The sequence below is a fragment of the Glycine max genome, chromosome 3 (genome assembly GCF_000004515.6).
Source record: "Glycine max cultivar Williams 82 chromosome 3, Glycine_max_v4.0, whole genome shotgun sequence".
Taxonomy (NCBI): domain Eukaryota; kingdom Viridiplantae; phylum Streptophyta; class Magnoliopsida; order Fabales; family Fabaceae; genus Glycine; species Glycine max.
Genome location: NC_016090.4, coordinates 42604969 through 42632553, shown reverse-complemented (window position 1 = coordinate 42632553; position 27585 = coordinate 42604969). Strand labels below are relative to the sequence as shown.

The window sequence follows — 27585 nt, the reverse complement described above, 5'->3', positions numbered from 1 at the left end:
GAAAACTATTTTGAGTTTATTTTGCCAATTTGTTACCACCTTAGAAGCATATCTATAGGAGTTTAATTGACCAACATTTATTGCCAATCTATGATAATGAAAAACATTTATCATTCTAGTTTGGTTACGAGATAAGGTTCATCTCCAGCACAATTAAGCTTTGGATGCGGGTCAACCCGTACAACACCATAGATTTTCTTTTCATTATAACCAGCTAAACATGATAGAGGTGACCAAATATAAAGTTGCTCCTATATTTTAATTATATTTTTTAAAAAATAATAGTATGTTATACAAGTTAAACGGGCTGGTTGTTGGTCCATAGGTTTGCGAACTAAATACATAAGCTAAGGTCTCATTTGGGGTGATTTTTTGTTTCTAATTTTAAAATTATTAAAAATCAAACCTAGTTGTTGAGTTTCAGTTTCAGTTTTGAAATTGATTCAAGCTAAAAAAATGCCCCTTCCCTCTCCTATACTCTTTACACCCCATATTATTTGGAAATTAAAATAATTTTTATCTACTCTTATATTCACACTCCCTTTTTAAAAAAAATTGCCCCTTCCCTCCCCCTACTCTCCTATATCTCCTCATGTCCACCCTACAACCCATCTCCTCATCTTCTTCAACATATTAGCATTATTCTTCCATAGCATCTATTACCTTCATGTTTCCTTGTTTCATTTTGCATTTTTTCAGTGCATTGCTTTTTGTGATTTTGTTTTGTTCCTTTAGAGACTTAGAAGTTGAAGATGAAAGTATTTACACTGGGATATGTGCCAATTGAGGATTCAATCTAGCCTTCTGTAATTGAAATGGTTTTCATTGATATTATAAGTACGCTTTATTTAAATTGCCTTTATTATATGATTTTGGCATAGTATTTAGAAAATACAGAGGAAAATTACAGTGAAATAATAAAATAACAATTAGAAAATTATTCCACTCTAAAAACATATTATAATTTATCATATACTTTTGAATTTAAAAGAAATCCCTTTCAAGAGAATAGACAAATCCTTGCACACTAAAAAATAATCAAAGGAGAAAGATAGGACAAAATTAAATGTATGTGGACCAAGAAGCCAGCCCTTATACTTGCTAGAACTACCCTTTTGGTTTCTAGTTCAAAAAAAAATTAATTCGTAATTTCAGCAAAGTGTTTTTTTTATTATTTGAACCATATTATATTATAATTTAGAATAAAATTGAAGAAACTGCTATTAGTCGGTTTAGTGGTGAGAATAAATTGTCTAACATGAAACTTTTAAGTTACATAATTATCTAAATATTTACTTATTTATTTATATTTCTATAGACATTAAATATATAAAAATTAAAAATTTGTAAACAAAAGTTTTAAATTAATATGTAAATAAATACAAAATTCTTACGGGAACATAAACTACATAGTTTTCTTTTTTCTTTTTTTCTTTTTTGAGAGGGGACTACATAGTAACTATCTAAATTTTTGGGATATCCGTATAATAGTAGTCGCTATCTCATTCAGTTTGCAGTTAATAGGTGAAATTAATGCCCATTTGTCTTGAGTTATTGCCAATTGCATAATCCAAAATCTGTATTTGGATTTTGGTCAACAATATGCTTCTTCCATCTCGTCGGTTCCAGGCCATGAACATTGAACAATTGTTTTTTGACAGAATGAACAAATGTTAATAACATAACTTTCTATTATTTGTTGGTATTTATTAAAATTCATAAAATTTTATAAATCTTATTTCTTATTTAATTATTTTATAATAAAATTGACGAGGAAAAATATAAATTAGGATTTATTCAAAAACATGTTGTAAACATTCTTTTCAATTATAAACGATGAAATTATTCAGTTTGAATATTCAATAAATTTTAACTAAAAAATGAAAATGATATTGAAAGAGTTTGCAAAAAAAAATGTTACTATCACTCTTTTTTAATGAAGTCGTTCCAAATTTTGTTCCTTGTTAATCCTATGAACTGAAAGTTTAGAAGTTGCCCCATCAACAAAGAGCTAACAGTTCCCACTCCCACCTTTTTTTTTTTTTCATTCTCTGTAGGCTTTGCTACCGAATGGTGTGAACTGCATTTTTGCATTTCAAGATGTGAATGATAGTTTAATCAGCCTAATAATAAATGCAACCATAACATAAACATTAGTGTGAGAGTTGAAGACGCTTAAATCTTTGCCAAAAAACTCTGAACCAACACAAAGCAAAGAAACCCCAAAATTGCACCGAACTACCAGAAAAGGCATAATTGCAAATCGGGGAGGATGTGGACACTTCAACTGCACAGCATTTCCATTGCCGTTGCCTCCCTTAAAAGCCCCTTCTCCTCAAGGTTACCAAATACACCACCCCATCACATTAGTGACATATATATACTTCAAATCCCACGCGCCTACTCTACCATATATTTTTATTATTATAATCACATCATGACTGTAAAACAATTACATTGCCTAATTAATATGATTATTGTGAACACTATATATTTTATGGGTTAGAAAAGTGCAGCACTTCCTTCGAAGATATTTTTCATAACTTTCTAATAAAATAATTGTACAAGTTTTTGGTCCTCAATTTAATATATTTGTTTTAGGGTCAATATTAGATGAGAACTTTTTTTCCCCCAAAAAAGCCAAAGTCCCACACTCAAAAGCCTCTATAAAAAGACAGTCCGGAGGAGTCAGCCAACAAATACATAAATAAAATCCGGCAGAAAATCAAAGATTCTAAAATCTACACTAATGGGTCATGCATGCTTAAGTGCATTGGTCATTTAGTTTGCTTCATGCTATACATGTGTAAATAACACACTAACACTAGCTAGATCTTGAATTAGCCAAAATTTTAGTGGGTATTTGGTTTAACTATTTTTTATTTTCATTTCTACTCAAAATAGAAAATAGTGATGGAAATACATTTGGTTGGATTTTTTTAAAAATATTTTCAGTGAAAATATTTTCTCAAATGAACCAAAAAATGAAAATAATAAAATCTCATTTTAAGTGTTTTTAGTTGAAACCAGAAACTTCATTTTTGGTAAAATGAAAACGTAGTGGCAAATAATGTAATTTTAAGCAAATCTAAAAATATATTTCCTTTTGAAAATGTATTTTCAGTGTTTTTATTTCTTAAAAGCAAAAAACAAAAAGTTAAACCAAATATATTTTCAGAATTCTAATCTTTTAAAAATGAAAGCAGTTTTCAGAAAATAAAAATGTAAACCAAATATATTCTTAATTTCTCCGGTCAAGTTGAAGCATATGGATGAGTGGAAGAATAACCATATAATATCAAATGAGAACTTTTATAATTTGAAAAAATAGAATTATAAATATAAACTATTATATTATATTTAAATCATATAAATTAAAATATTAACATGTAACTATTGATTATTTTTAATTTTGATCGTCTATATGATTATATAATTTTAGTTTATCTCACAATAAATAAGAGTTCTCCTTGATATATCCCTCATTAGAAAGATTATAATTTGCAAGTTTCAAACTAATTTTATTTATTTTTCATTAATTTTACAACAGACGAATATAACTATATATTTTTGTGTGTTTTGTACCAATGTATAATTTGATTTCTATCCATTTCCCTTTTTATCTATCAGTGTCATTTTTCTTTTATTTTTTTCATCACACCTTTTCTTTTTTTATTTTTAACTCCGCATATTTTCATTTGATTATCTTACGATCCGTTCAAAATGTGTCAAACGAACTGGGAATAAAAAATTGTTCACAGTCTTAATTAATAATTCAATAGATGATTACGAATTCATTGTCAAAAATTTCGTGTCATTCTGGTAATACAAATTAAACAAACTGGGTGGTTTCCATCCAATTTTGCATTTCTATATTCCGTACGTACCAATTGCACATTCCATGACTATTTTAAGAAAAGATGCACAGCACGTGACATGCAGAGTTTTTGCTGATGAGGAACTTTAGTCTGGATAAATAATAAATAAATAATGTAATTATTATTGATTATTATCATAAGAATGTAAGTAACGTGGATTTCCTCAAACTATGGTTTACTTCCTCCAACCAAAAGAAAAAGAAAGCATGGACCGACTGTGGGAATAACTGGTATAAAGCTGTTAACCAACAACAGTTCCACTATCAGTCAAAAGCCTTTTGTAGAACCAGCGAGTGATCCATATGTTTTGTTGGAAGCATCCAACAGTGAATCTAAGAATCCCAAAATAGGAATTCTATTTTAATTTCTTTTCTTTCTCAATTTCCCCTCCCCATGATACTTTATGTGTGGTAGGACGTAGGATCCTTTATATACAAGATTTGTGTTTCTGTGTTAGGATCATTAATACTTTACATGATGTTTTAGTATAAATAAGGATGGAAATTTTAGATGATGTTTTCGATAATTAAGTAATTGTTTTCAACGAGTGAAATGGTGAGTAAAAATTTTAGATGATGTTTTAGATGATTAAGTAGGACGTAGGATCCTTTATATACAAAATTTTGAGATTTGATCCTTACTCAAGAATGAAATGGTGAGTAAAAAAGATATTAATTTAACCTAAAATAGATTCACTTGTTGAGTAAACAATTAGTTAAGTTTCAAATAAAAGTTTAAAATAAAAAATGATAATTAAGAAAAAAAATATTTATACATGTAATATTTGATTATTATTAATAATATATTTTTATTGTGATTTTAAATAAAAACTATTTTTTTAATAGAGACCCCATATCTTTTATGGGCAGGCAGTAATAGTGTGAAATTATTATAGATGGGAAAAATTTCTGGATATTTAACATTATTTTGATTGATTTATTATTATCCTATTTGGGTGGATGGTGTGTCACATGCACGCACTTGTGATGCGTGTGACCTTTTAAGAGCGTTTTTCCAATTTTCCATTCATTATTACATACAACATTTTCCATTCCTCTGTTTCTGTGTGTGAGTTTGGGAAGGGAAAGGAAGAAGGAGATGGGTCGTCTTGCCACATTATCAGAAGAACCCATCAACGACCAAGACATCAACTACAACAAGAGAAACAGCTCCTCAGGCTCAAAAAAATGGCCAAACTGGAACTGGATCAAGACCCACTTCTTCCACAAGAAGCCCGACCTCAAGATTCTCCTCAGCGTCCTCGCATGCCCTCTCTTCCCCGTCCCTCTCCACACCCAACCGGACCCACCACCCCTCAACCAGCTTTCCTCCTCCGCTCAGTATATTATCCAGCACTTCACCGCCGCCACCGGCTGCCGGAAGCTGGAGGGTACGGTGAAGAATGTGTTTGCCACCGGGAAGGTGGAAATGTGGGCAGTGGATGAGGTCGGAAACACCGGAGTCTCCGAGAGAGGCTGCTTTGTCATATGGCAGATGCTCCCCGACAAGTGGCAGATTGAGCTTGCTGTCGCCGGTCACAAGGTTGTCGCCGGTAGTGACGGCGCCGTCGCCTGGCGCCACACCCCTTGGCTCGGAACGCACGCCGCTAAAGGTGGCATCCGCCCTCTTCGACGCGCTGTTCAGGCAAGTTCAATTATTAGATAGTCCAAAAACATCATCATCTTCATTACTGATCTCAACATGACATGTAGTCTAGTGTTATTAATCTTTTAAAACACTTGATTATGTGTCATGTAGGCATTAGTCGGAATGATAGACATCGAACATCTTGGATTACCTAATAATTTTTCCATCATCTCCTACTTTAAGAATTTCTAATTATTATCGTTTCCTTGATTTGTTTGTGTATTTATTTGTTAATGATGCCGTTGCTAGGTAGAAGTACTAAAGTTTGGGGTAAGAGAGGTTTGTTGATATTTAATTATGTGTGATGACCCTTGAGCGAGACGTGACTATGAATTGTTTCAACTTCTTTTGTTAAATAATAATATGAGGAATGAGGAATGAGGAATGGCGGGGCATGAGAACTGAGAAGGGGGTCAGTGAAATGAAATCTGTGAATGATGTAACTGATGTAGACTCCGAATTCAATGTCTTTGAATTTTGTTTTTAAAATTCATCAATGCTGGTTGATGAGGGGTTCAGTTTATTTTAATTAATATCCTAACCTTTTTTTCCCCACATTACCGGCCAATATAATGGATCTTTGTTTTCCACCTAAATTCTCTTCATTTGTTGGATCTAACCACATTCTCCTGTTACCTTTTCTTATTTCTGGAGGGCTCGACGATCACGTGTTACTATTTTGGCATGACCTACTTCTTCAAGATTCTTTCATAAAAAAAATAAAAATAAAGCTCATGATAACTAAGATCTTATTGTTTTAAATTCACAAAATCAATCTTGGCACTCTCAACCAAAACAGTTCAAAACTAATTCTATCATGATCAATTTTATCCAACTCTAAACCAATTTTGCATTGATATAAGACTATAAGAGAGTTGAATTTAATGTTTCTCTGAAATGTCAAACTTTTTTTTTGTGGAAAAGTTGGCTTTGGGCCATAGGGTACCCTCTGTATGAAGAACTACGAAATATATATTATTAGTATAGTGATTTGACTTGATCAGCATCTAATTCTAAGGTGGTGCCACACTGGCAGTAATGTTTGCCATTGCGTAGCATGAGTAGTGATGTGAGTGGTTGTGTAATTGTCACACCCTTAAACGACAAATTTCCTTGTACGTGTTGTAGGGACTGGACCCTTTGGCAGTGTCTGCAGTATTCTCTGCTGCGCAATACATGGGAGAGAAACAAATCTCAGGCATCGATTGCTTCGTTCTAAAGCTGTCACCTGATCAGAAGGACCTCGTTGACCGAAGTGACAACACTGCTGAAATGATCAAGCACGTTGCATTTGGCTACTTCAGCCAGAGAAACGGGCTTCTGGTGCACCTAGAGGACTCTTACCTTACTAGAATCCAATCCCCTGGGACACACCCCACTTATTGGGAGACCACTATGTCAACGAAAATTGAGGATTACAAAATGGTGGATGGTGTGATGATTGCACATGCTGGCCATTCAACCGTGATCATCACAAGGTTTGGAGACAATCTTAAAACAGGACCTGCCATCACACGGTTGGAAGAATCATGGACCATTGATGATGTTGCGTTCAATGTTCAAGGCCTTTCCATGGACTGCTTCATACCCCCTAAGGAACTCCACAAGGATTACCCACAAGAAGATCTAGATTGGAGATCACCCTTGCATAGATGATCATCATGAATTCATGATGATCCCATCCCAAACCTTGGTTGGAGGAGTTTTGTGTATTTTTGCTAAATAACTCTTGTTATTCATAATGCTAACTATTATTACTTAACATATATGTGTAGATTGGTTTGTAATTGTGTATTACTGATTTTGGGCATATATAATTAACAGATTTCAACTATTAATTGCTGTGTCTATGCCATGTGATTCCGGGCATAATATAGATATGTCTGTCAGCTATTATTAATTTTCTCTATGAAATTTTACTTTTTTTGGTTCCTTGTATTGAACAAGCCTGGGTTTTTGTGTCCAGTTTGTTGGGTACCTTTTGGCTGCTTTTAACTATGTATAAAGAAATGTAAAACTTACGTTCTTTCGCTGGTTGATTATATGATATGTGCAATGTGCATGACCTTTTTCCTTTTCACAATTTAATTTGAAAGGTATTATTTTTAAGTAGCTAAAATTTCAAACGCTTGTAGAAAAATGTTGTACTACTTTTTATTTGCCTTCCAAAAATAATACTAGTTATTTATGTAGTCGGCGTGTTATTTCTAGTTTTTCTCCACGTTCATGCCAATTTACCAGTCTTATATATGTCATTAAGCTGAACAGATGTTTGAAACTTCTCAACTGAAAACAAGCACACCCTAAATATATTTGCTGTGTATTTTGCAAAGCCTTCAACATCTCAGAGAGTAAAGAAAGAAACAGGCATGGCGTATAAACAAACAGAATTGTTTGCGAGTGCAAAACAATTAATTGTGTCGGTAAAATATAATTTGCAATTGAGATCGAATTTATAGAAGGTAAAAGATTGGCTTTTATTCTATAGAAACGCAGGAATTTTTTTTAAAGAAAAGTCAACAACAAATATCAATGCACAGCCCAGCACAGCACATAAATTAAAATAGTTTTTTTTTTTTTACAAAAAATTAGAAAATTTATATGGCGAGGTTGATTTTCAATTGTGGCACATTTTTGCTTTCACTGATTAAGTGATTCTCGCGTTATGGGGTTTTAGGTTAGGATGCATAAAAACGGGAACGAGAACTTATATAGGTACGGATACCGAAACCAAAAACGATAAATCTAAAAAGTTCAAGTTATAGGTATGATTAGAAATGATAATTTTTTTCAATATTTTTTATTATTTAAAAATACTGAAAAATTAAAAAAAAAAAAAAAAGAGAAATAAGTAGCAACACTAACACTAACATATTATTCCTTTATTATGCTCTGTCATCATATGAACAAATTTTGGAGTATTTATTATCATGTAATTTTCTTGTTTTATGTATGACTCCTTTATTTTCTTCTATTATATGACTGTATTGTGTTTCTAGATCATTTTAATAGATGACTCTTGTATTACTTATTTTAAAGATCTTCATTTTGATAATTGTCAATTCCTCATTTTCAACCAAGGTAGATTTTGGTTGGGGAATACTCTTATTAAAAGCACAAAAAAATAAAACTTAGAAAACTGAAAAATTTGTATTCCCAACGCGTCAACCCGCACTTCAGCAGCTTCGCGCGTGCGGTTCTCCAGCTCGTGAACGTCGTACGCCGTCGTCTCCACTAGCGCGTGAAAGGTCTGCAATCGGGTGGTTCAAGAGAGTGAAAGAAAGGAGAGAGGCAGCAAGCATTTCTCAGAATCCTAATTTAAATTTATGTTTTTTCTTATTTTATACAAATTTTGGACTTGGGGGATGCCAGCTAGCAGACGTCCTGGTGCTTCAGCTTTCAGGTTGAGAACCCTCAAATATCATTCATTGAAAAATACCCAACAACATTTAAAATATCAATGATACAAGACTCATAAATTAGAATAAGCTTTCATTGAAAATACCCTGTAACATTTACAAAAAAGATAGAGAAAATTACTGCATACTTGCATTAGAACGTACGTTAACTGCAATACAAATGCACACTTGTGCATGAAGCCCACGAGTCATTACTGTATATATGGACACTTGTGTCTTGAAGCCCACTAGTCATAATGGGTGTATCGGTATTTGTTAGGGCCGTGTTGTTGGCACACCCCCAATCTACTATTTAAACCTCGAAAAATTCCTAGCAGCTTCAGTTAGCTTATCTGCCGGCATTGTTTAGAGAGAAATAATGCTGGCTTAAGAGCTTAGAGATTAAGATGAATTAACAGTTATCCCTAAGTCCATGTTACATATATGGAAAGAACAGTACCTTAAGAAACTAGACATTGAGACGATCTTCAAAGAATAAATAATATTAATATATCCTCAAACAGGATTTAAAACTTCCTTATTTACACTAAAGTAGTGTTTGATAAAATAAAATAAAACAAAATTAAATTGAGATAAAAGTTTTAAATTAATAAAATATAATACAAAATGGTAAAGTCCACTTTATTTTATTGTTTATTTTTTTTCATCTCTATTAAATGGATGGTAATAAGTGCGTGTTTTTGTTTGGCAGCTTCTATACAAAAGTAGTGGGATTAGCAGAAGTTCCTATCATTATAAATGTACTTGGATATTGTTTATAGGATTCACGAAATGAAAAGAAAAGAAAACTAAACATAGCATAATTTTGATTTGAGCACCTGGTTTGGCGCCAGTTGACTGGTCAGTTTTGAAGGATGCCACTTGGACTCGGAGTCCTTTAATTAGTTGTTCCACAATCCACACCATTGATTTTCATACACCAAATAGTATTTTGCATCAATTACTTGTGATTTATATTTATCTTACACTTCAACAGTAAAAACATCTAACTTTAAAGGACGTAAAATAAAGAAAGGTATTGTCTTCGGTTTTTTCTGCAGAACTTTTACTACTTTCTTCTTGATTGATTTCTGAATTCAATATACAGTATCTTGTTTTTATTCTAAGTAAACAATCTATGTTTTCCCAGTGCTGCAAGCAAATAGTCTAACAAATAATAAGTCAACACTAAGTTTTTCTTAAGGTAAGTAAAATTGATATTATAATGAAAGAAACGATATAAAAAAGTTATATATTATCACACTTTTTTTCCATCTCATACAAAAAGAAGAACATGAGTTTGAGAAGTATATATATTTTTAGATAGTAAAAAATCGGACCACCTAAATCTAAATGTACCATAAAATCAAATAAAAGTAACCATAAAATCATTTATTGAACCACGAAAATCGGTCATTTAAAACTTTTGATTAGCTATATTCATTCATAACCAAAAGTCAACCGGAAATTTTGTTTGTTTGCCCATATCAATTTAGAATACTATATTTAGTGAATTACATTTTTATGTGTACATATATTTTACTGAAGATTTTCAATATTAGAGAGGACCCGAACTCTATATTGATTGAATTTTGGGCGGCATAACAATAAATACAAGGAGGAAACAACGCTGTATTGCACTGTCACTGTCCCGGAGAACGTATTAAATGTACGTGTCAATTCATTATCAAATCGATCAAAATCAACACTTGGTTTTAATTTCTCTCTCTTTTATAGATTTATTACCTTGGAAATTTTCAACTACAAAACCATTGTACTCAAACTTCTTAAAAAGGAAAATGACCATTAAAAATTAAAACCCCCAAATATATAATTAAGATCTAGTATGAATTCTTATTTTCTTTATAGATACGGATTCAATTTCTCTCAATATCGGTTAAAAAGAAAAAGTAAAAATCTCGCTGGGTGGACATTGAACAATTTTTCTCAGAAATATCCAATATTTTGTAAAATAAAAGTTCCAAAATTTAAAGAAAAACTGCACTTCAACAAGAAAAAAAAAATACATATTCACTGTAATTTGTCTTACACATTTGTACCTATAAGTGAACAAATATCACATGCGGGGAAAATGGGCCTCATCTGTTGGAGAAGAACATGACATATTTTAATTAAAAAAACCCACTTACATAGTTACATTAAATTAAGCCAAGATGATATCTGTTTTATTTTACTTATGGGTAATAGCAAATAAATTAACTTAAGAATCCTTGTCCCTCAGAATTTCCACGATAAAAAAAATGAAGAAAGAAGACTTTTAACCATTGACCCACTAAGCGTTGAAATTTCAAGCTTCTCCTTCCGCTCTCCGCAGGCCAAACTCCACTGAATCCGTGGACCGTAGTCCAATGAATATAAAATTCATGGCTTAGAAAAAATCTTGCTTGTTTCTTTTTATTGAAAGCAAATTAAACTGAATTCGATCTTCACTTGAGTGATATTTTGATGAAAATGAATCATTAATAAATATTTTGTAATAATTACGTGGTAATCTAAAAATAAAAGTAAAAAACCATTTTCATCTTTTATTTTATTTTCAGTGAGAGAAAGAAATAAAGTTGAATATTGAGAATACCGTTTCTTCCAACTTCCACGGTTCAATAAAAAATTTGATTCAGCCATTTTTGTTCCAGCGAGTCTCCTTTCTTATTTCTTCGGTTCCTCTCTTCTTCTCTTTTCCCCCAAAACACAAGAGAGAGAAGAAAGACGAATGGAGGGTGAGGGTGCAGCAGTGTGGCAAGGTGCGGTTTTAGGTGGAATAATCTTCTGGCTTGTTTCTGCTTCATACCTTAACGCTACTCGCAAACTTAGGTCTTTCTTACAACCTTGGGTTACTCATCACGTTGACACTCAAACCCCTATTATCCTCAAGATCCAGGTAACTCTCAATTTCCACCCAAATTGAATTCAATTGAAACAGACCCAGTTTTTTACTCTCCCAAAGTTGTCAGCTTTTTATTTTGTTGGTGTGTGTGTTGATCTTTTCCTTATGGGGTGCAGAGTTACGGGTTTGGGTTCCTGGATGCACTTTTCTCTGGGTTGTCTTGCGTTGTTTCTGTGCCCTTTTACACTGCTTTTCTCCCTCTGCTATTCTGGGTACGTACTACTACATGTGTTATGATGCTGGTGATGTCAGATTCAACCTTCGAGATTGTGTGACAATTTGGGTTTTGAAAAAGTCAAATTTGTTTGCTTTGTAGAGTGGTCATGGCAAATTGGCGAGGCAGATGACGTTGTTGATGGCGTTTTGTGATTATATTGGGAACTGCACAAAGGTGTGTGTGTGTGTGTGTTGTTCACTTTCATTTAATGATTAAATTCAACTTTGGATTCGGCCATTATTTGATGTGCCTGTGATCACTGCTTTTTACTGCACGGTATTTTATTAAATGCTTGTTGTGTTTGTCAATTTAACAGGATGTGGTTTCAGCTCCAAGACCTGCTTCTCCACCTGTCAAGAGAGTAACTGCCACAAAAGATGAAGAGGATAATGCGTTAGAATATGGATTGCCTTCTTCTCACACACTTAACACAGTTTGCTTATCTGGGTATTTATTATTCTCTGTTTTTATTTGCTTTTTATTTCTAAGTCATCCTACTCGGTTTAGGACTAGTTTAGCTGGCATGGTAACGGAAAGGGATTATGAGGTATGTCTCTTTAGAGTGAGTGAGTTTTTGTGTCATGTCATAAAGGTTCATATTGTGTGGCGAGATGGCTGTTGAGATGTTATGTTAGATACGTAAGCTAACTGATCAGGTGGCATGCCTTATAAGTCAAGTAATATGGTTACATACACTTACTCTTCTTCCTATCTATTTTTCTGGTTCAAGGAAGGAGAAACAAAATTAAATGAATGAGTAAAAACATGGAAATACATTTGCAATCATATATTTTATCTACTGTCAGTTTAACTTGATTAGAAGGGTGCCGATAAAAAAAAAACTTGATTAGAAGGGTCTTTTTTTATAAAGTCAGATTACCTTTTGAGAAAGATTAAACAATTGCTTTCAATTCTTTGTGTTTGTCATTAATGGATGTTTTTCCTCGGAATGGATGTTTATCAGCTACCTTTTGCGCTATGTCCTGACTCATACTCAAATTCAAGGTGCCTATGTTACTTATCTTGGAGTTTCTCTTGCCTGTATGCTGGTGTTTCTCATTGGATTGGGTAGGTCTCCTATCACTTTTGCATTATTAGCAGCTTCCTATTGTTGGCCTATTTCACTGCAAAACAATGAAAATTATTTGTTTTATTTTTTGTTGCAGGAAGAATTTATCTTGGCATGCATAGTGTGGTTGATGTCCTTGCTGGCCTTCTTATTGGACTTGTTGTCCTTGCATTTTGGCTTATGGTTGATGAATACATAGACAGTTTTGTGATCTCAGGACAAAATGGTATTCTTCAATATATAAATCTGCCCAAGATTGCTTTGTTATTTATAGTAACCACAGCAATGCTGATGCTCAGATTGTAGGAACTGGATTGTGTTTTAGATTATCATATTAGAAAAACTATATTCTCAAGGTTTTAAGGGTTTTTTTCCCCTTATTTCTTAAGCATCTTTGTTTATAAAATGATTAAAACTACTTATTGTAGAAGTTTCTCTCTCCCCCCTCTTTAATTTCAGTAATCTTGACAAGCTTTCTTTGTATTCTATCTCATAATCTGTTTTTGCTGCAGTTACGTCCTTTTGGGCTGCCTTGAGCTTCCTCTTGCTTTTTGCTTATCCAACTCCTGAACTTCCAACTCCAAGCTTTGAGTATCACACTGCTTTCGATGGTGTTGCATTGGGAATTGTAAGCTGTTTCTCACCCTTTAAGATCATCTATAATTGTTTCATTTCTTTCATTATGAATAAATATACCCAAGATTAAGTAATTTCTTCTTGGTATAAGGGTTACACATATTGAGTGAAAACAGGATTTTGGAATATAACCCTCAATTAGAGTCATAGACCTAAAGATGTCCTTGACTGTTTTAGTTATTTGTAATTGACCAGCTCTAGACAACTTTTAATGTTGGCAGCACCAGATCAGAATTTAAAATCTTAGTGCTATTGGGGTTATATCTGATCGGGCTTGAATGTTGACTTCACTGAGTTGGATTTGTATGCACTTTAACTAGTTTAAAACTAGCATTCTTGGCCTTGTTGCATATAGTACTAATGTTTAGGTGAATATGCTTTATATAAATTTATGCAGAGTAGCTGTAGAATAGAGTCAATTGCAGTTTTTGATATGCTAAGGGAAAAATGTCAAACTGCCTAGAATTCAGAATTTTGAGTTCAAATGCTGAGTAAGCCCTCAAGCTCAAGCTGATCAGGTTCTGGACCATGATCCTATTGGGCACAATACTTAGCTAGTTTATTCAAGGAGAGGAAGGACAGTCAGCTAGTAACCATTTACCAGTGTTGGCAAGTGGTTAGTCTGAGTCAACAGTTAGGAATTCTACCAGTTTTTAGGGAGTGAAAGGGGACCAGAATGGGGAAGGAGAGAATTGTGGTGTTAGTTTGGGCAGAGAGCTATCTCTTAGAGCTTCAGCTCTGGGACTGGTGTGAGTTTTTTCTTCTTCCTGTAAGAGCTTTGAGTTCCTCTTTCAGTTGAATAAAACTCATTTCTAGAAGTATTCTTCTGGGTTTCCTATCAGGCAGTGTTTGAAATGTAGCTGTATGCTGCAGTTGTAATAGAACTATTTGGAGATGTTAGAATCAAGTACTCCCCTAGGATTTGTTTTGGTAGTCCTCCGATATTAACTGAGCATGCCAGGAAGGGCCAGAGAAGAGCTGTTCTATGTCTTGGTTGATTAAATTACTATTCCTTTTACATTTATTTTTATTATTCTGTTAGGAATTTTTTCAAGGTACAAAAAACTGCAGTAAAGAATGTTAGAGACTTAGAGTAATGCAGTTGTGTTAAAAGATTTACTAGTATCCAAGCCCCTACGTTGAGTGTCAATGTGTCATGCAGAAAGAAATTAAATAGACATTTGTCTCTTTTACAATTTACTAATTAGAATACCATCTTTCTCTCACATTTTGGCATGTATGTTTATTCAGAGTTCAAATTCTTCTTTCCTTGTTATTCCTACGGACATAATATGAAATGGATGGAACATTTATAAACACAAATTCAGGTGGTGCCTGCCCCAATGCAGAATTAGGCAGGCCTTCACTACTCTAGTTATTTAAGCATAGGCAAATTACATTGTTGTTGAAGACAAGGAAGAATTCAATATTTTAATTTTGTATGTCCCTAACGTTGTTTTGTACTTGTATATTAATATTAATATTAATTCAATGCTCTTGTGTTCAGGTCTCTGGTGTTCAACAAACATACCATCAATTTCACCATGCCAACGTTCCTCGTTTGTTCTCGTCAGAGCTGACTATACCTGTATTTCTAGGAAGGATGCTATTGGGCATACCTACAATTCTAATTGTGAAATTCTGCAGTAAGGCTCTCGCAAAATGGACCATTCCTGTGGTAGCGAATACCTTGGGCATCCCAATAAAATCAACTGGCTATATACCTACATTGAATGGATCTGTGACGGGGAAAAAGTCTGATAAGCTTAAACAAGGTTACCTGCAAAAGCTCCTTTCCCAGCATAAGGCATTCGATGTTGATACCGGAATTAGATTTGTTCAGTATGCAGGGCTTGCGTGGTCTGTAGTTGACCTAGTGCCGTCTCTTTTTTCATACATGAGCTTGTGATGATATGCTTAAATTTTTTGAAAATTTTGTACAGCCGGAGATAATCCGATATCGGTCATATCCAGTCAAAATTATCCATCAGAACATATAAGTGTAGATCATTTACACGCGATGAAATTTTAACGTGAGAATCCCTTGTAAACCCATAAAATGTTTCTCAATCTTTGCGAACCACAAAATATAAAGATCATGTTCACGCATTAATTCGCCTCAAGATTAATTTTCTGCAACATTTCATGCCTGTGTCGTAGCAACTAGAGAAAGGCCTTATTCCTATTTCACGTCAATAACTTTAATTTTGCAATTTTGCCCTCCATCTTTCCAATAACGTTTTCTGATGCAACTAGTGATAGAAACCAGATAGCGAGCAAGTACAGTTTTCTTTTATTTTTTGACGAGTTGGGTTATAAACATAATATACCCGCAACATATCCAGCTATATATGCAATTATTTAATTTTAATTTATAGGTTTAATTACTTAGTCCTTATAGTTTTTAGTCTATAGTTAATAAATGTATTTTTTAATCCCTAAAATTTAATAAGTGAAACTTTTAATTTTAAAATTTATATTTTAATTTTCAAAAGATTCATATGTTAAATTTTTTTAACTCCATTAACTAAAGAATTTTAATAGTAAAGACCTTTTGGGAATTAAAATATAAATTTTAAAGATTAAAAAATTCACATATTAACTAAAATAGATAAATTTAAAAATTATAAAGATTAAATGAATTAACTATAAAGATTAAATAAATAATTAAACCTAATTTATATAATAAACGAAAGACATACCAAGAGAGAAAAAGACTTCACTTGAGTAGGAGGCCAGGAATCATATGTAAACAATTTTTCGTTGTCAACGAAAGAATGGAAAGATAGTCACAAAAAAAATAAAAAAAAAGTATAAAATGATTAAAAAATAACAAATAATGATAAAGGGAGGCTAACTTTAGATACGCGTTAATGATAAGATGAACATAATTCGTAAGAACAAAAATGAATCACTATTATCATGCAACTTTAACTGAAAATGATAGAACATGACAAAAACATCCACGAGACAAAAAAAAAAATCCAGTCATATAGCTTGTAAAGCCATAAAAGGGTTTTACTGAACATAAGAGACAAAAAAGATGAAAAACAAACAAAAAATATCCACATTTTGCTGGAACAATATGTATTCTGACATCATCTTGGCGACTTCTCCAGACAAGGTGTCCAGCAATTCCTCAGAGTGTAACAGATCAGTGGAATGTTACCTGCCTATTATGCATCAAAGCAGTCTTTGGACAACCCCAAAAGCACGGAACACGTATATCCATGGATTTAAATGTTTACGGCAATCTCGTGATGAGGATGCGCTACTACCTAAAATTAGTGCAGTAGAGGTAACCATGATATAACAGTATGACATTCAACAGCTACATTATAAGAAGTAATCAGGCGTTCTACGAGTGACATCAGGTTCTCCTCTCCTAGGAGCAGGTTCAAACTGCAAGAAATATTTCAAACTTATTCAGAGATAATCCAGGGGTCAAGACTAAAGTTAACATAATTTCACCAAGTAAATTGTATTTTGAATGACAGAAAAAGACCTGGATAAATGTGTGGCCCTTGCAATCATCAACCTCCAATATGGAAGCCATGTTCCCACATCGGTAACAGTAGTTAGGTGCACTAAAAATGGTAACCACCTTTTGTTCCTGTTTCAACAAAAACAATGCACATATCTAAAATGTTACACCTATAATTCTAAAGAGAGCAAATGGAAGAGAATCCATAACAACAATTACATGAGCCCAGTTAAATCCATCCATAACAAGCTGATGAGCTCTAGCAATCAACTTAAGGCTGTTTGTGTGATTGAATTGTTCAGATATATCCTGAAAGAAATAATGTCAACTGGAATAAAAAATCAAAATAATAATACAAAAACGGTAATGGATCTCTCAATGCTTCAAAATTACATTCAATAATGTAGAGTCAAGAAATTAAAGCTATGTTTACCTGGCCAAAAGTATATCCAGCACCACGAGGAGAAATTCCCCAGCCACATCTGTCATCTGGGTCAGACCACAATAGATCACACATGGGGCCTTCATGAGGAACCTCTTGAACACGATCAAAGTTCCTTATGTTATCAAGGGTCTCAATTGAAGGCGACAGTCCACCATGCAAACAGAATATTTCTGATTCAACCTGGAATGGACTATATTAAATTACTAGCTGAATGATCAAAAGCATCTAAATAAAATTTTAACCAACAATTTCTAAGTTGTCTTTATCATGCGCTCTAAAACATGTTAGATTGACTGTTGAACAACTTTCATGTTTATTATCTTAATTGAACTAGTCACAAAAGACAAAAACTAGATAAGTCTGTTGAGTGAAATTACAAGACAATCATGTCTATTTTTGAAAATAACAAAAATCTTTTAAAAGAAAATGCTTGAAAACTTCCATATCTAGACATGTATTTGTTAAAACTTACCCCTTTATATATTAGTCTATTATCACAATCTACTTCCTTGAAAGTTCATACATTTTATTTTCTCAATTTAACACAAATTTAGGCTAGTTTATCTTCCGTGAAATGGGTACACCTCAGATAAGTCGTAAGACATAGTATATAAAGAGGGATAGCATAGTTTTGATTTTAAGTTATTGAGGAAACAGTCACATGTCATGTTTAAAGATAAGTCACATGTAAAAGAAATGGACACCAGAGTTCTGAGCCTTGAAAAAAGGAAATACTGATATTGCAAAATGAGAATGTAATGTGATCCAGAAATTCCCCCCAATTCTAAATTTCAATTTACATAATAACTGACGTGTGAATGAGATATGCTTCAAATCACAAACAAAACACAAAACTACACAGGGAAAAGACACTAACCAATGCAGTCAATGGAAAAAAATCAAAAAGGTCTGTAAAGGTCTTCCAAACATTAGCATTACCATACCTGCAAATTAATAATAAACAAGGAATCATATTAAAAGCTAGAAACCAAATATCCTTATTTTGTTCTCTCACTTTTACTTTAGATCAAAATTTCCTCATTTAATAGAATATATTCTTTATTTTTTGGGACAAAAACAGGGCAGAATTACTTATTCATTACCTATGTTATGTTAACAAGAACATAGGACATTGTACATCAGCATGGTATTTTATATCATTCAACTACTATTACATCACTGGTACTAATACAACCAGACATCATGCTGCCACATCCATTAATATCTAAAACTAAAGATCTCTCTAACAGTAAAACTAAAAATCACAAAGCAAAAAGTTACATGACACCAAATCAACAGAAAAATTCATATGCTCATCCCAGAACTCCAGTTCAGCATATTAAAGTAACAAGAAACTACGTTGGAATTCCAAAAGAGCATATTGCAGGGGGAAGGAAAAATAAATTTCTGTCAGCTTCTATCTAAAAGGAAATTTTAGTGACTCCAACATGGCAAAACTAATAAAAAAATTGAACATCCGTATTTAACAAAATGAACTTCAATTGAAACAACAAAAACATCCTACACAAACAGATCTTTCTCTAGATAGAAACATCTCATGTTTTTCACTTTTGCTCCATAGAAACTATAAATTCTTCATTTTTGCCCCATAGAACCAATGAATGAAGGTGTTGAAAACTCACTTTCTAAGGCATTCATCATAAAATCCATATACTTGAGTAATCTGCATTAAAAGATGATAAAAGAACAATTAGCTCAACAGATAAGAAAACATCAACCACCCATATAAGTCTTCAAATCACAGCCATAAATGTTTAGAAACAACAATTTGTCATACAAATACAAAGCCTCCAAGACTAGCTAATTTATGTGCCATTCACAAATAACTACAGTTCAGAAAGTAATTTATAGTTTTGAAAGATTTAAAACACAAACCTGACGGCTTTCATGGTTTCCTCTAAGAATAGTAATTCGCTGAGGATACCGAACTTTCAGTGCCACGAGGAGCTGGATAGAACAATTAATTAGTATGACTAACATACACTGTCAATCATGGAAAAATTGTATGACAGTATGATTTCTTTTAAACCACCACAATGCCTAAAATTGTATGTGAAACAACCCCTATCTATTATTTACAAGTTGAAAAGTTGATGCTGAAAACCTAATCTTAAAAAATGATTGTAAGATAATGCAAACTTCTATATAATTTTGATGCATATGCAATCCACCTTTCATCTCTGTGAGCCTTCTAAATATTGACACATTGAAAAACATTTGCTATATAATTGAATTCCCTTATTTACCTTTGCAGCACATTCTAAACCCTGAACTATCTACCACTTGGGCATAGTCCCATTTTCTATTTTCATCCTAACAGCAAGAGACAACTTAAAGCTCACAGCTCATACAAACTTCATGAACAACCGCTTGAGAGCAATTTCCTACCTGATAGGTGATCACATCCTAATGCATGAATAACACAGAAACATACCCCGGAGGTTTGGGGCAAAGAGGAACAACACATTTTAAAAAAAAAACATCCGAAAAGAAAATCAAATAAGTTTATCTTGGTTGTAATTGTACTTACTGACACAGTCTCAACTGAATAATAACCCCGGTCCACATAATCACCCATAAACAAGTAGTTAGTATCTGGACACTGCAAACAAAACAGGTATATTTAGAATCCATTCCTAAATACTCAGCAAAAAATATTATCCAGAAGCTGACAAAATATTTCACATAATACATTTTCAGAAAATAAAATGTTAACAAACTTTAACAAAATATTAATTAGGGTCACAGTGGAGTCAATGAGTAGTTCCTGAATTTTACAATTTACTCCTCAATACCTCTGATGCACTTCAATCTCTGAAAGCTTTTTCTTTGACAGGTCTGAATTAGTTTAGTTAAGACATTCCCCAGCTGAAATAGAAAATTGAAAACAAAAGAAATACATAGTCAGAAATTATACCTTCCCTCCAATTCGAAACAGTTCAGCAAGATCATGAAACTGCCCATGAATATCGCCACAAATTGTCACAGGGCTTTTAACAGGCTGTGGTACAGGAGAGAAACCCCCAAGAAAAAATTAGACAAGAAACTAGTAATTAACAGACACACTTAAAAGCAATGGCATTAGATGTATAGCAAAAGCAAATTAGGTATTTCATGAAAGAGATTGCAAAAATTAGATCCTCCTCCAGAAAACAGGCTCGAAAACTTAAAAGCAATGGCATTAGATGAATGAATCAATGAACCCAAATACAAGATGAAAATGATAAAGTTCAATAGCTCATTTCTGACTTAAAATTTATTCGTGCAAAGCAAGCAGCAGATGGAACAACAGTCATGCAAGTAATATCAATGTTTAAGAAATAGAAAACAACATCAATAAAATGAAGGCATAAGTTAAAAGACTGGAAGAAAGGGTTGCACCTGAACATTACTTTCATCCGTTAAAATCTCCTTAGCCTTCTCACATAAACCTCGGACCTACAGGCAGAGCAGAAAACACAATCATGAGTTTATTTTTTGCATATTTATTTTTGACAAGGAGTCAATGATATTTGAGATATCTCCGCAGAAAAGGACATGACTACTTAAAACAAACAATACAAAGACAATCAACATAAAATGAAATGATGGCAAAACCTTACCTAAAAGCGATGAAATCCAGACATTTTTTCCATCTTAGTACATTTGAAGTAAAACAAACTTAGCAAAATAAAATCCTTTGCAAGGAAAGACAAATGAAGCAATAGTATTGCTGCAATAACAAGTGACAAACTAGGTGAGACCACTAATGTAGTACCCCTACAGTGTATGTCAAGCACCAGCATCTCTTTCTTTTAATCTAATCAATCTTTAACCATAATCGCAGTGTTAAGTGTCAACTTACAAGTTCTAAACAAAAGTCATAGTAAGCAAAGACCCACTAACATACCAACAAAACTATGACTCTATAGAAAACTCTCGCCAACATGCTACGACATTCAAAACTCAGGTGCTGAAGTGCTTTTTGGTGCTGTTCTCTGATCAGAACAGAAATTTCACTTTGATAACCTATGCTGACCTATAATGCAAACCTTTATCACATAGATTACCGAGGTGAAACTCCAATTTAATAAGAGGACAGCAACAAATACACCTATGGAACTGCATCTAAGTTTTATCCTTTAAGAAAAGAACTCATGCTATCTTAGGGCACTAGCAAAACGGTTTGAGAAAAATCCGATTTCCAGTGTTGGACAGTTTCAAATACAGAAAATCTACGTTTTTAAAACATCAAGCTTCCAAACACCTAACATAACATCTCTGTAATCTCTAAAAGAACATTGAGACAATCTCCACCAACGAAACTCGCTAATACCATACCAGAACACCTAAAAGCAGATTCCACATCTGAAAATCATTTTTCAGTGAACAAACACTATTAATTTCCTCCCAATCGTTCCACATCAGGTCAAAACGCAAAGAATCATCGCATCTGAGTCGCCATTTCGCGAAATAAACGCACGCACTGTCAAAAAACTCCTATTCGCCGCGAAAAAGGCAACAAATATACAAATCGAGGATAATTGGACACGTGTGCGGTGTTTTGGTGGGGAAAAGAAGCAGATCGAAGGAAATGGAAAGGAACCTGTTGCTCGGAGAGTGGCTTGCACTGCATGAGCTGGGAGATCTGGTCGTCGAGATCGTGAGAGAACTCGGCGAGCATGGAATTGGCGCCCATCGCGGTGGTGGTGGAGGAGGAGAGCGACGGATCTCCGGCGCCGTTGCAGTGAGTGAGGAACGAAGGAAAGGGAGGTCCAAATTGGAGAGAGAACGCGTGAAATAACAAGCAAAATGCTTGATTTGCACGGAGTCCAACAATCCCCTTTTTTCCTTTTTCTTTTTCAGATTTTTTTTTCTTGTGGAGGGAAAAGACTTCACTCCCCCCAATCACACCCGGCCACGTAGTGTTTTTTTCTACTTAAAATGAGGGGTAGGAGTGAAATTAAATTCTTACATTGAATTTTATTTGAGTTAAAAAAATTAGTTTAAGGCCGTTTGATTTCCTGAAAATCATAATACTTTTATTTTATGAATAATATAACCTTTGATCTTTTGCTAAAAATAAAATCTACTTGATTTTTATTTTGTCAGTATTATTATAGGAAAAGTAAACATATGGACTTTTTAAAAAGATAATTCAAACGTATTTTCAAAATAAATTACAAATAAATATATTTGTTAAGTCGTCTATTATATAAGAAGGAAGATGGTCGAAGTTAATACTAACAATATTTGTATTGGAGGTGTAAATTAATATCAAAAGGTTTAGTTCATTTGATTAAGTTATATATGTAAGTTATTATAAAATTTCTAATGCTCAAGAATTGTAGATTAATTATGTACAACCGAAAGGTTCTATTGTGTATTTTGACTCACATATATAATGAAAACCTATTTTTGTTAGGAATATTTTGGTTGAAAAAATCCTTAAAAGGTTGGGATGAACTTAGGAAAATAGGATATGGGAATAGCAACGACTGCATGGACTTATTTTCTATAAGGCTAGTCAGAACAAAACTCATTTTTTTATAGCCTTTGCCCTTTGGGATACTTGGAAAATCATTTGATTGTTGACATGATAAAAAGGAGGCCACCTCGACCATCATTTTCAATTTATAATTTTTGTGATTTGTAGCAATAGTCTTAAAAGTGACCAAGTATTATAGGATTGATTCATTTTTATTAAATACAAAAATTATTAAAACATAACATTTATAAAAGACCAATCAATTTAAGCACTTGCTATATTAAAAAAATTGTACATACATATATCTTAATGAAATACTTAAATTTGACAAATAAACATATTTAATACTCAAATTATGTGCGTTTTTTTCTTTTCCCGAAAACCGTAAGTACATTTCAATGTCTTGACTTTAGAGTGAAAACTTTGGAAAATCATTAAATACAAAAACATGATTTGATTCCGCTTACAAAAATTAATAAGATTGATTAAGTGGTGAAGAAAGAAAAACAGGAAGAAAGATCACATGTTCCAATCATCTTACTAACTAAAATTGATAATACTAACAACTAACATTTATTCATAAAAAAAAGATAAAGATAAAGGTTTTCAAATTAGATAATCAAAACTTAATAATGCTTATTTGAGGTCTTGTTACTTTTAAATTTTTGTTTTCATATCTAAAAGTTGAATTATTTTTTAATTTGATTCCAACATACTTCAATTTTAAAAAGTAGTTTTAGTTTTTGGATTTTAGCTCTAAAAATAAATCATTCAACTCTCATATTTTTTAAAAGACATAATTACTATTATGTTATTACTTGTAATCACAACCATTATTATTATTATTACTATCATGATTATCATCAATATTATTATCTTGATTATTATTATCATTATTAATATTATCACTATTATTGTTGTTATTATCATCATTATGATCACCATTAATATGTTTGCTTTATTATTGTTGACATTTATATTATCATAAATTGATTGTGATAATCATTGTCACCTCCTTCTTATCTTGTCCCCACACCTTTAGTGTCATTATCTCTCCATCACCTAACCATAAACTTGAACTAAAGATTTGGGAGTAATTTGTATGGTTTAAATTTAAGATTTGATATTAAAATTTAAAAAAAAAAGTTTGAAACTACAAATAGTTATAAATCTGAAAACTATTTTTTATTTTATTTTTAAAGTTCAAATAGAGGTATACAGCGCTGGGATGGGTCAAGCTAATATTTTTAAAATTGTTTGGTGAACTAACTTTGTACATTAAGTTAGACCAACTTTGAAGTTTTTGTACATTGAGACCAAGTTTGTCAAGGTAATATTTTTAGGTTTTTATTTTGAAGTTTAGGACCTATACAATAAATTCATATATTTAAGACTAATCTTGAGGCCAGGTCTATATCTAGGATGAAGTATGATAAGCTAAAAGTTTTATATTTTTTGTTAACTCTGGTCGGCCATGGACCTAGTCGTGAGAATCACTGTTGTGTAGTTAAATTTATTTATTTTAGGCAACTATGTAGTTTTTTTTTATGATTTTTTTTTAAAATAAAAACTGAAAAATAGTGATTATATCACAAAAATAAGCGATAAACAAACATGCTACTGGATCAACGATGACACGTAGATAGATGCAGAGTTTTGCAATGCTAAACCCCCATTACTAATTTTATAAAATTAGTATGAATTGACATTAAGAATTGGATAGTGTCTATTGTCATATGACGATAATAATAAGTTAAATTAAATCATAATTATATATAAAAATAAAATAACAGAATCTATTTCGGTCCAGAAAAAAGGTAATATCAATCGCAATTAATTTATGTATATATTAAAATTAATTATTAATTAGAAATTTAAGATATGAAAGTTGCCACAGAATATTAAAAATACAGTATAAAAGCAGTATTTTAATTAAAGGTATTTTTTTAATTTGAAGAAAACTTAAAATAAGAATAATTAAATTACAATTAGAAATGACAATAAATTGGAGTAATATAATAGCTACTGCTAACTAGAGACTCCTATCCCCAAGATTTTTCTTTTTCACAACATCATTTATTTTAATATATCGAGGTTACATTACAATTAATCCAAAGTTTCACACACGTACACTTAATTAATTATCACCTTGTTTTCCCCTTGTTCTGTAATCATATGTTTTAACTTGAACATTAATTAATTTTATACCATCTCAGACTTGTTAATAATGTGACTTCAATTCAGAGACAATGAATCCTTAAGAGCTTGCAACAACGAACGATAAGCTGTCAGCTGAGGAAAATGACCTTCTGTTTCTAGAATTATGACTTTGGAAAGAGAACCCAATTCTTTCTGCATGTAAAAAGAAACGTTTACAGGAACAATAGGGTCTTTTCTGGTCTGAATTATGGTGGAAGCTGGCACACGAACTCGTGGCAGAACACATCTGAGGTCACTTAGAAACACTGTTTTAGCAACACTTAGTGCAACTTCTGGTTTCATTCTTAGCAGACTGCATTCAAATTCTGCAACTGCAGCAGGATCGTTTGCGCTAATAGCGTATGGAGCAAAGCTGTGTGCCCACCCTGAAAAGTTTTGCTTTATTGATTCAAAGATTTTGTCCAGTTCTGATCTAGTGAACCCTCCTTCGTACCCTTCTTTATTCAAGTACCTAAGCAAGTTGTCAAAATTAAATACAATGTCTAATTAATAAATTCTAAAAAGTAAAAATAACTTGTTTTAACAAAAAAAAAACGGAAAAAAGAATTTTCACGTACTTAAACTGATCCCGGGAACTTATATATATATATATATATATATATATATATATATATATATATATATATATATATATATATATATAAAAGTACATTTTGTAAAGAATTAAATTTTAGTTCATTGTTCTCAACCAATTAGAATTACCATATTAAACATATCTATTACAAAAGTCAGCAATACAATCTACCACTAGATTAGAAAACATGTTTCAATAAACTTTAATTAAATTATTTTTAATATTATTTTATAGGCTAAAAACATATTTTTTTAAAAACTAAAAACAAATAAAAATATTATGTAAATTGTGGGTGACAAAACTTTTTCAAGTTAAATAATATTCAAATAGTAAAAACTAACAATAAAACTCTCCTTCCTAGTTAAATGTATAGAAAACGAGTTTTCTCACTTATAATAATTTTATCGTTTTGAATATGATTATCAGCCATCCAAAATACGTGAAATTTTATAAATAATAAATAAATAAAAATATGTTTAAACAAAATTTGATAGAGAATGTCATCACATTGGAGAACCAGCCAGTAGGACTAGATGTTCAAAGAGTTGAGGTTTCTTTGTTGCAGCTAAGCATCCAATCATGGCGGACATGGAATGACCCACGTAAATAGTTTTGCTCAAATTGAGCTCATCAAGAAGGCACACCAAGTCCTGAGCATATCCATTAAAGGTTGAATACTTCTTTGGGTCATAAAGAGAAGAAGGCCTTACATTTGGGGCGAAAGGCAAATCGAAAACCAGCACCTTGAAGTAGCATGCAAGGAAGGGAATAAGATAACGCCACACCGTTTGGTCAGTGCCATATCCGTGAGCTAGAACCAAAGTTTGAGTACCATTTCCATAGAAATTAGCATTCAGGGCATCAACTATGCCTCCTCCATAACCACATGCTGTTCCCATGTTTGTTTGTTTAAGTAATGTAACAGTTGTTGAAGAAGAAAAAAAAGAAATGTTTGTGATGAATAGAATGGAGTTGGAGGATAAATATATAGGACAACATGCTGGTCCCAAAATCGAAAAGAAAAAGGTGTGAAAGTTATGGCGAAAAGTGCTTACTTGGTAGCATTATGCATGCCACTTGCATGTCGCTTTCTGCACGTACAACTACGAAACTTTATATAATTAGTATATGACTGAGTTTTAATTAAGATGGATGATTCTACTCGCAAGTATGATTAATTTATTAATTTTGTTCAAGATGTAATGAGTTACAGTATTTCGCGTGTTAAATTAGATTTTTTTTTCTTAAGTCATATTTTTTATTCAGTAATATTATTCTGCTTAAACTTCACATAATAATAATAAAAATAAAAATAAGGAATTATAAAAGAGGTTGCATTAAACAATTATTCTTGAATTCCTCAATTTTACCTCCAACTAATTAATTTAGCCCATTTTCCTTAAGAAACTTATGAATTTTATTCTTCGTTAATTTACTCCTAACATAATTGTACTTTTTATCCAAATATTTTTATTTTTTGGCAAATTTTACATCCAAATTTTTTTTTTATTTTTTGGTGAATTATCCGCCTAATTTTTTTTTTGATAAATTTTACTCTCAACTTTTTTGCTTAATAATGAATAAATGACGATGAGTAAAATTTTCAAGTTTCTTTAAAATTGAC

General features: G+C 32.3%; 4 protein-coding genes across 4 annotated transcripts; 2 read left to right on the top strand and 2 right to left on the bottom strand.

The window, feature by feature from the left end:
• The first annotated feature begins 4900 nt into the window (after positions 1-4900).
• On the top strand, positions 4901-7457 carry LOC102666073 (uncharacterized). Its single transcript, XM_006577053.4, has 2 exons — positions 4901-5522; positions 6654-7457. Exons 1-2 carry the CDS (start codon positions 4977-4979, stop codon positions 7179-7181), a joined length of 1074 nt encoding a protein of 357 aa, XP_006577116.1. The 5' UTR covers positions 4901-4976; the 3' UTR covers positions 7182-7457.
• Positions 7458-11218: 3761 nt separating this feature from the next.
• On the top strand, positions 11219-15805 carry LOC100807865 (lipid phosphate phosphatase delta). Its single transcript, XM_006577052.4, has 8 exons — positions 11219-11822; positions 11945-12040; positions 12145-12219; positions 12362-12492; positions 13010-13113; positions 13212-13340; positions 13627-13742; positions 15258-15805. Exons 1-8 carry the CDS (start codon positions 11655-11657, stop codon positions 15657-15659), a joined length of 1221 nt encoding a protein of 406 aa, XP_006577115.1. The 5' UTR covers positions 11219-11654; the 3' UTR covers positions 15660-15805.
• An 840-nt stretch (positions 15806-16645) lies between these two features.
• LOC100807329 (serine/threonine-protein phosphatase PP2A catalytic subunit) lies at positions 16646-22572 on the bottom strand. Its single transcript, XM_003521467.5, has 11 exons — positions 22286-22572; positions 21082-21138; positions 20618-20701; positions 20231-20302; positions 19576-19647; positions 19323-19363; positions 18557-18623; positions 17668-17859; positions 17454-17543; positions 17256-17363; positions 16646-17152 (listed from the first exon to the last, which is right to left on the bottom strand). Exons 1-11 carry the CDS (start codon positions 22376-22378, stop codon positions 17087-17089), a joined length of 942 nt encoding a protein of 313 aa, XP_003521515.1. The 5' UTR covers positions 22379-22572; the 3' UTR covers positions 16646-17086.
• A 2561-nt stretch (positions 22573-25133) lies between these two features.
• On the bottom strand, positions 25134-27066 carry LOC100819804 (strigolactone esterase D14). Its single transcript, XM_003520681.4, has 2 exons — positions 26469-27066; positions 25134-25838 (listed from the first exon to the last, which is right to left on the bottom strand). Exons 1-2 carry the CDS (start codon positions 26858-26860, stop codon positions 25403-25405), a joined length of 828 nt encoding a protein of 275 aa, XP_003520729.1. The 5' UTR covers positions 26861-27066; the 3' UTR covers positions 25134-25402.
• Between the last annotated feature and the right edge of the window lie 519 nt (positions 27067-27585).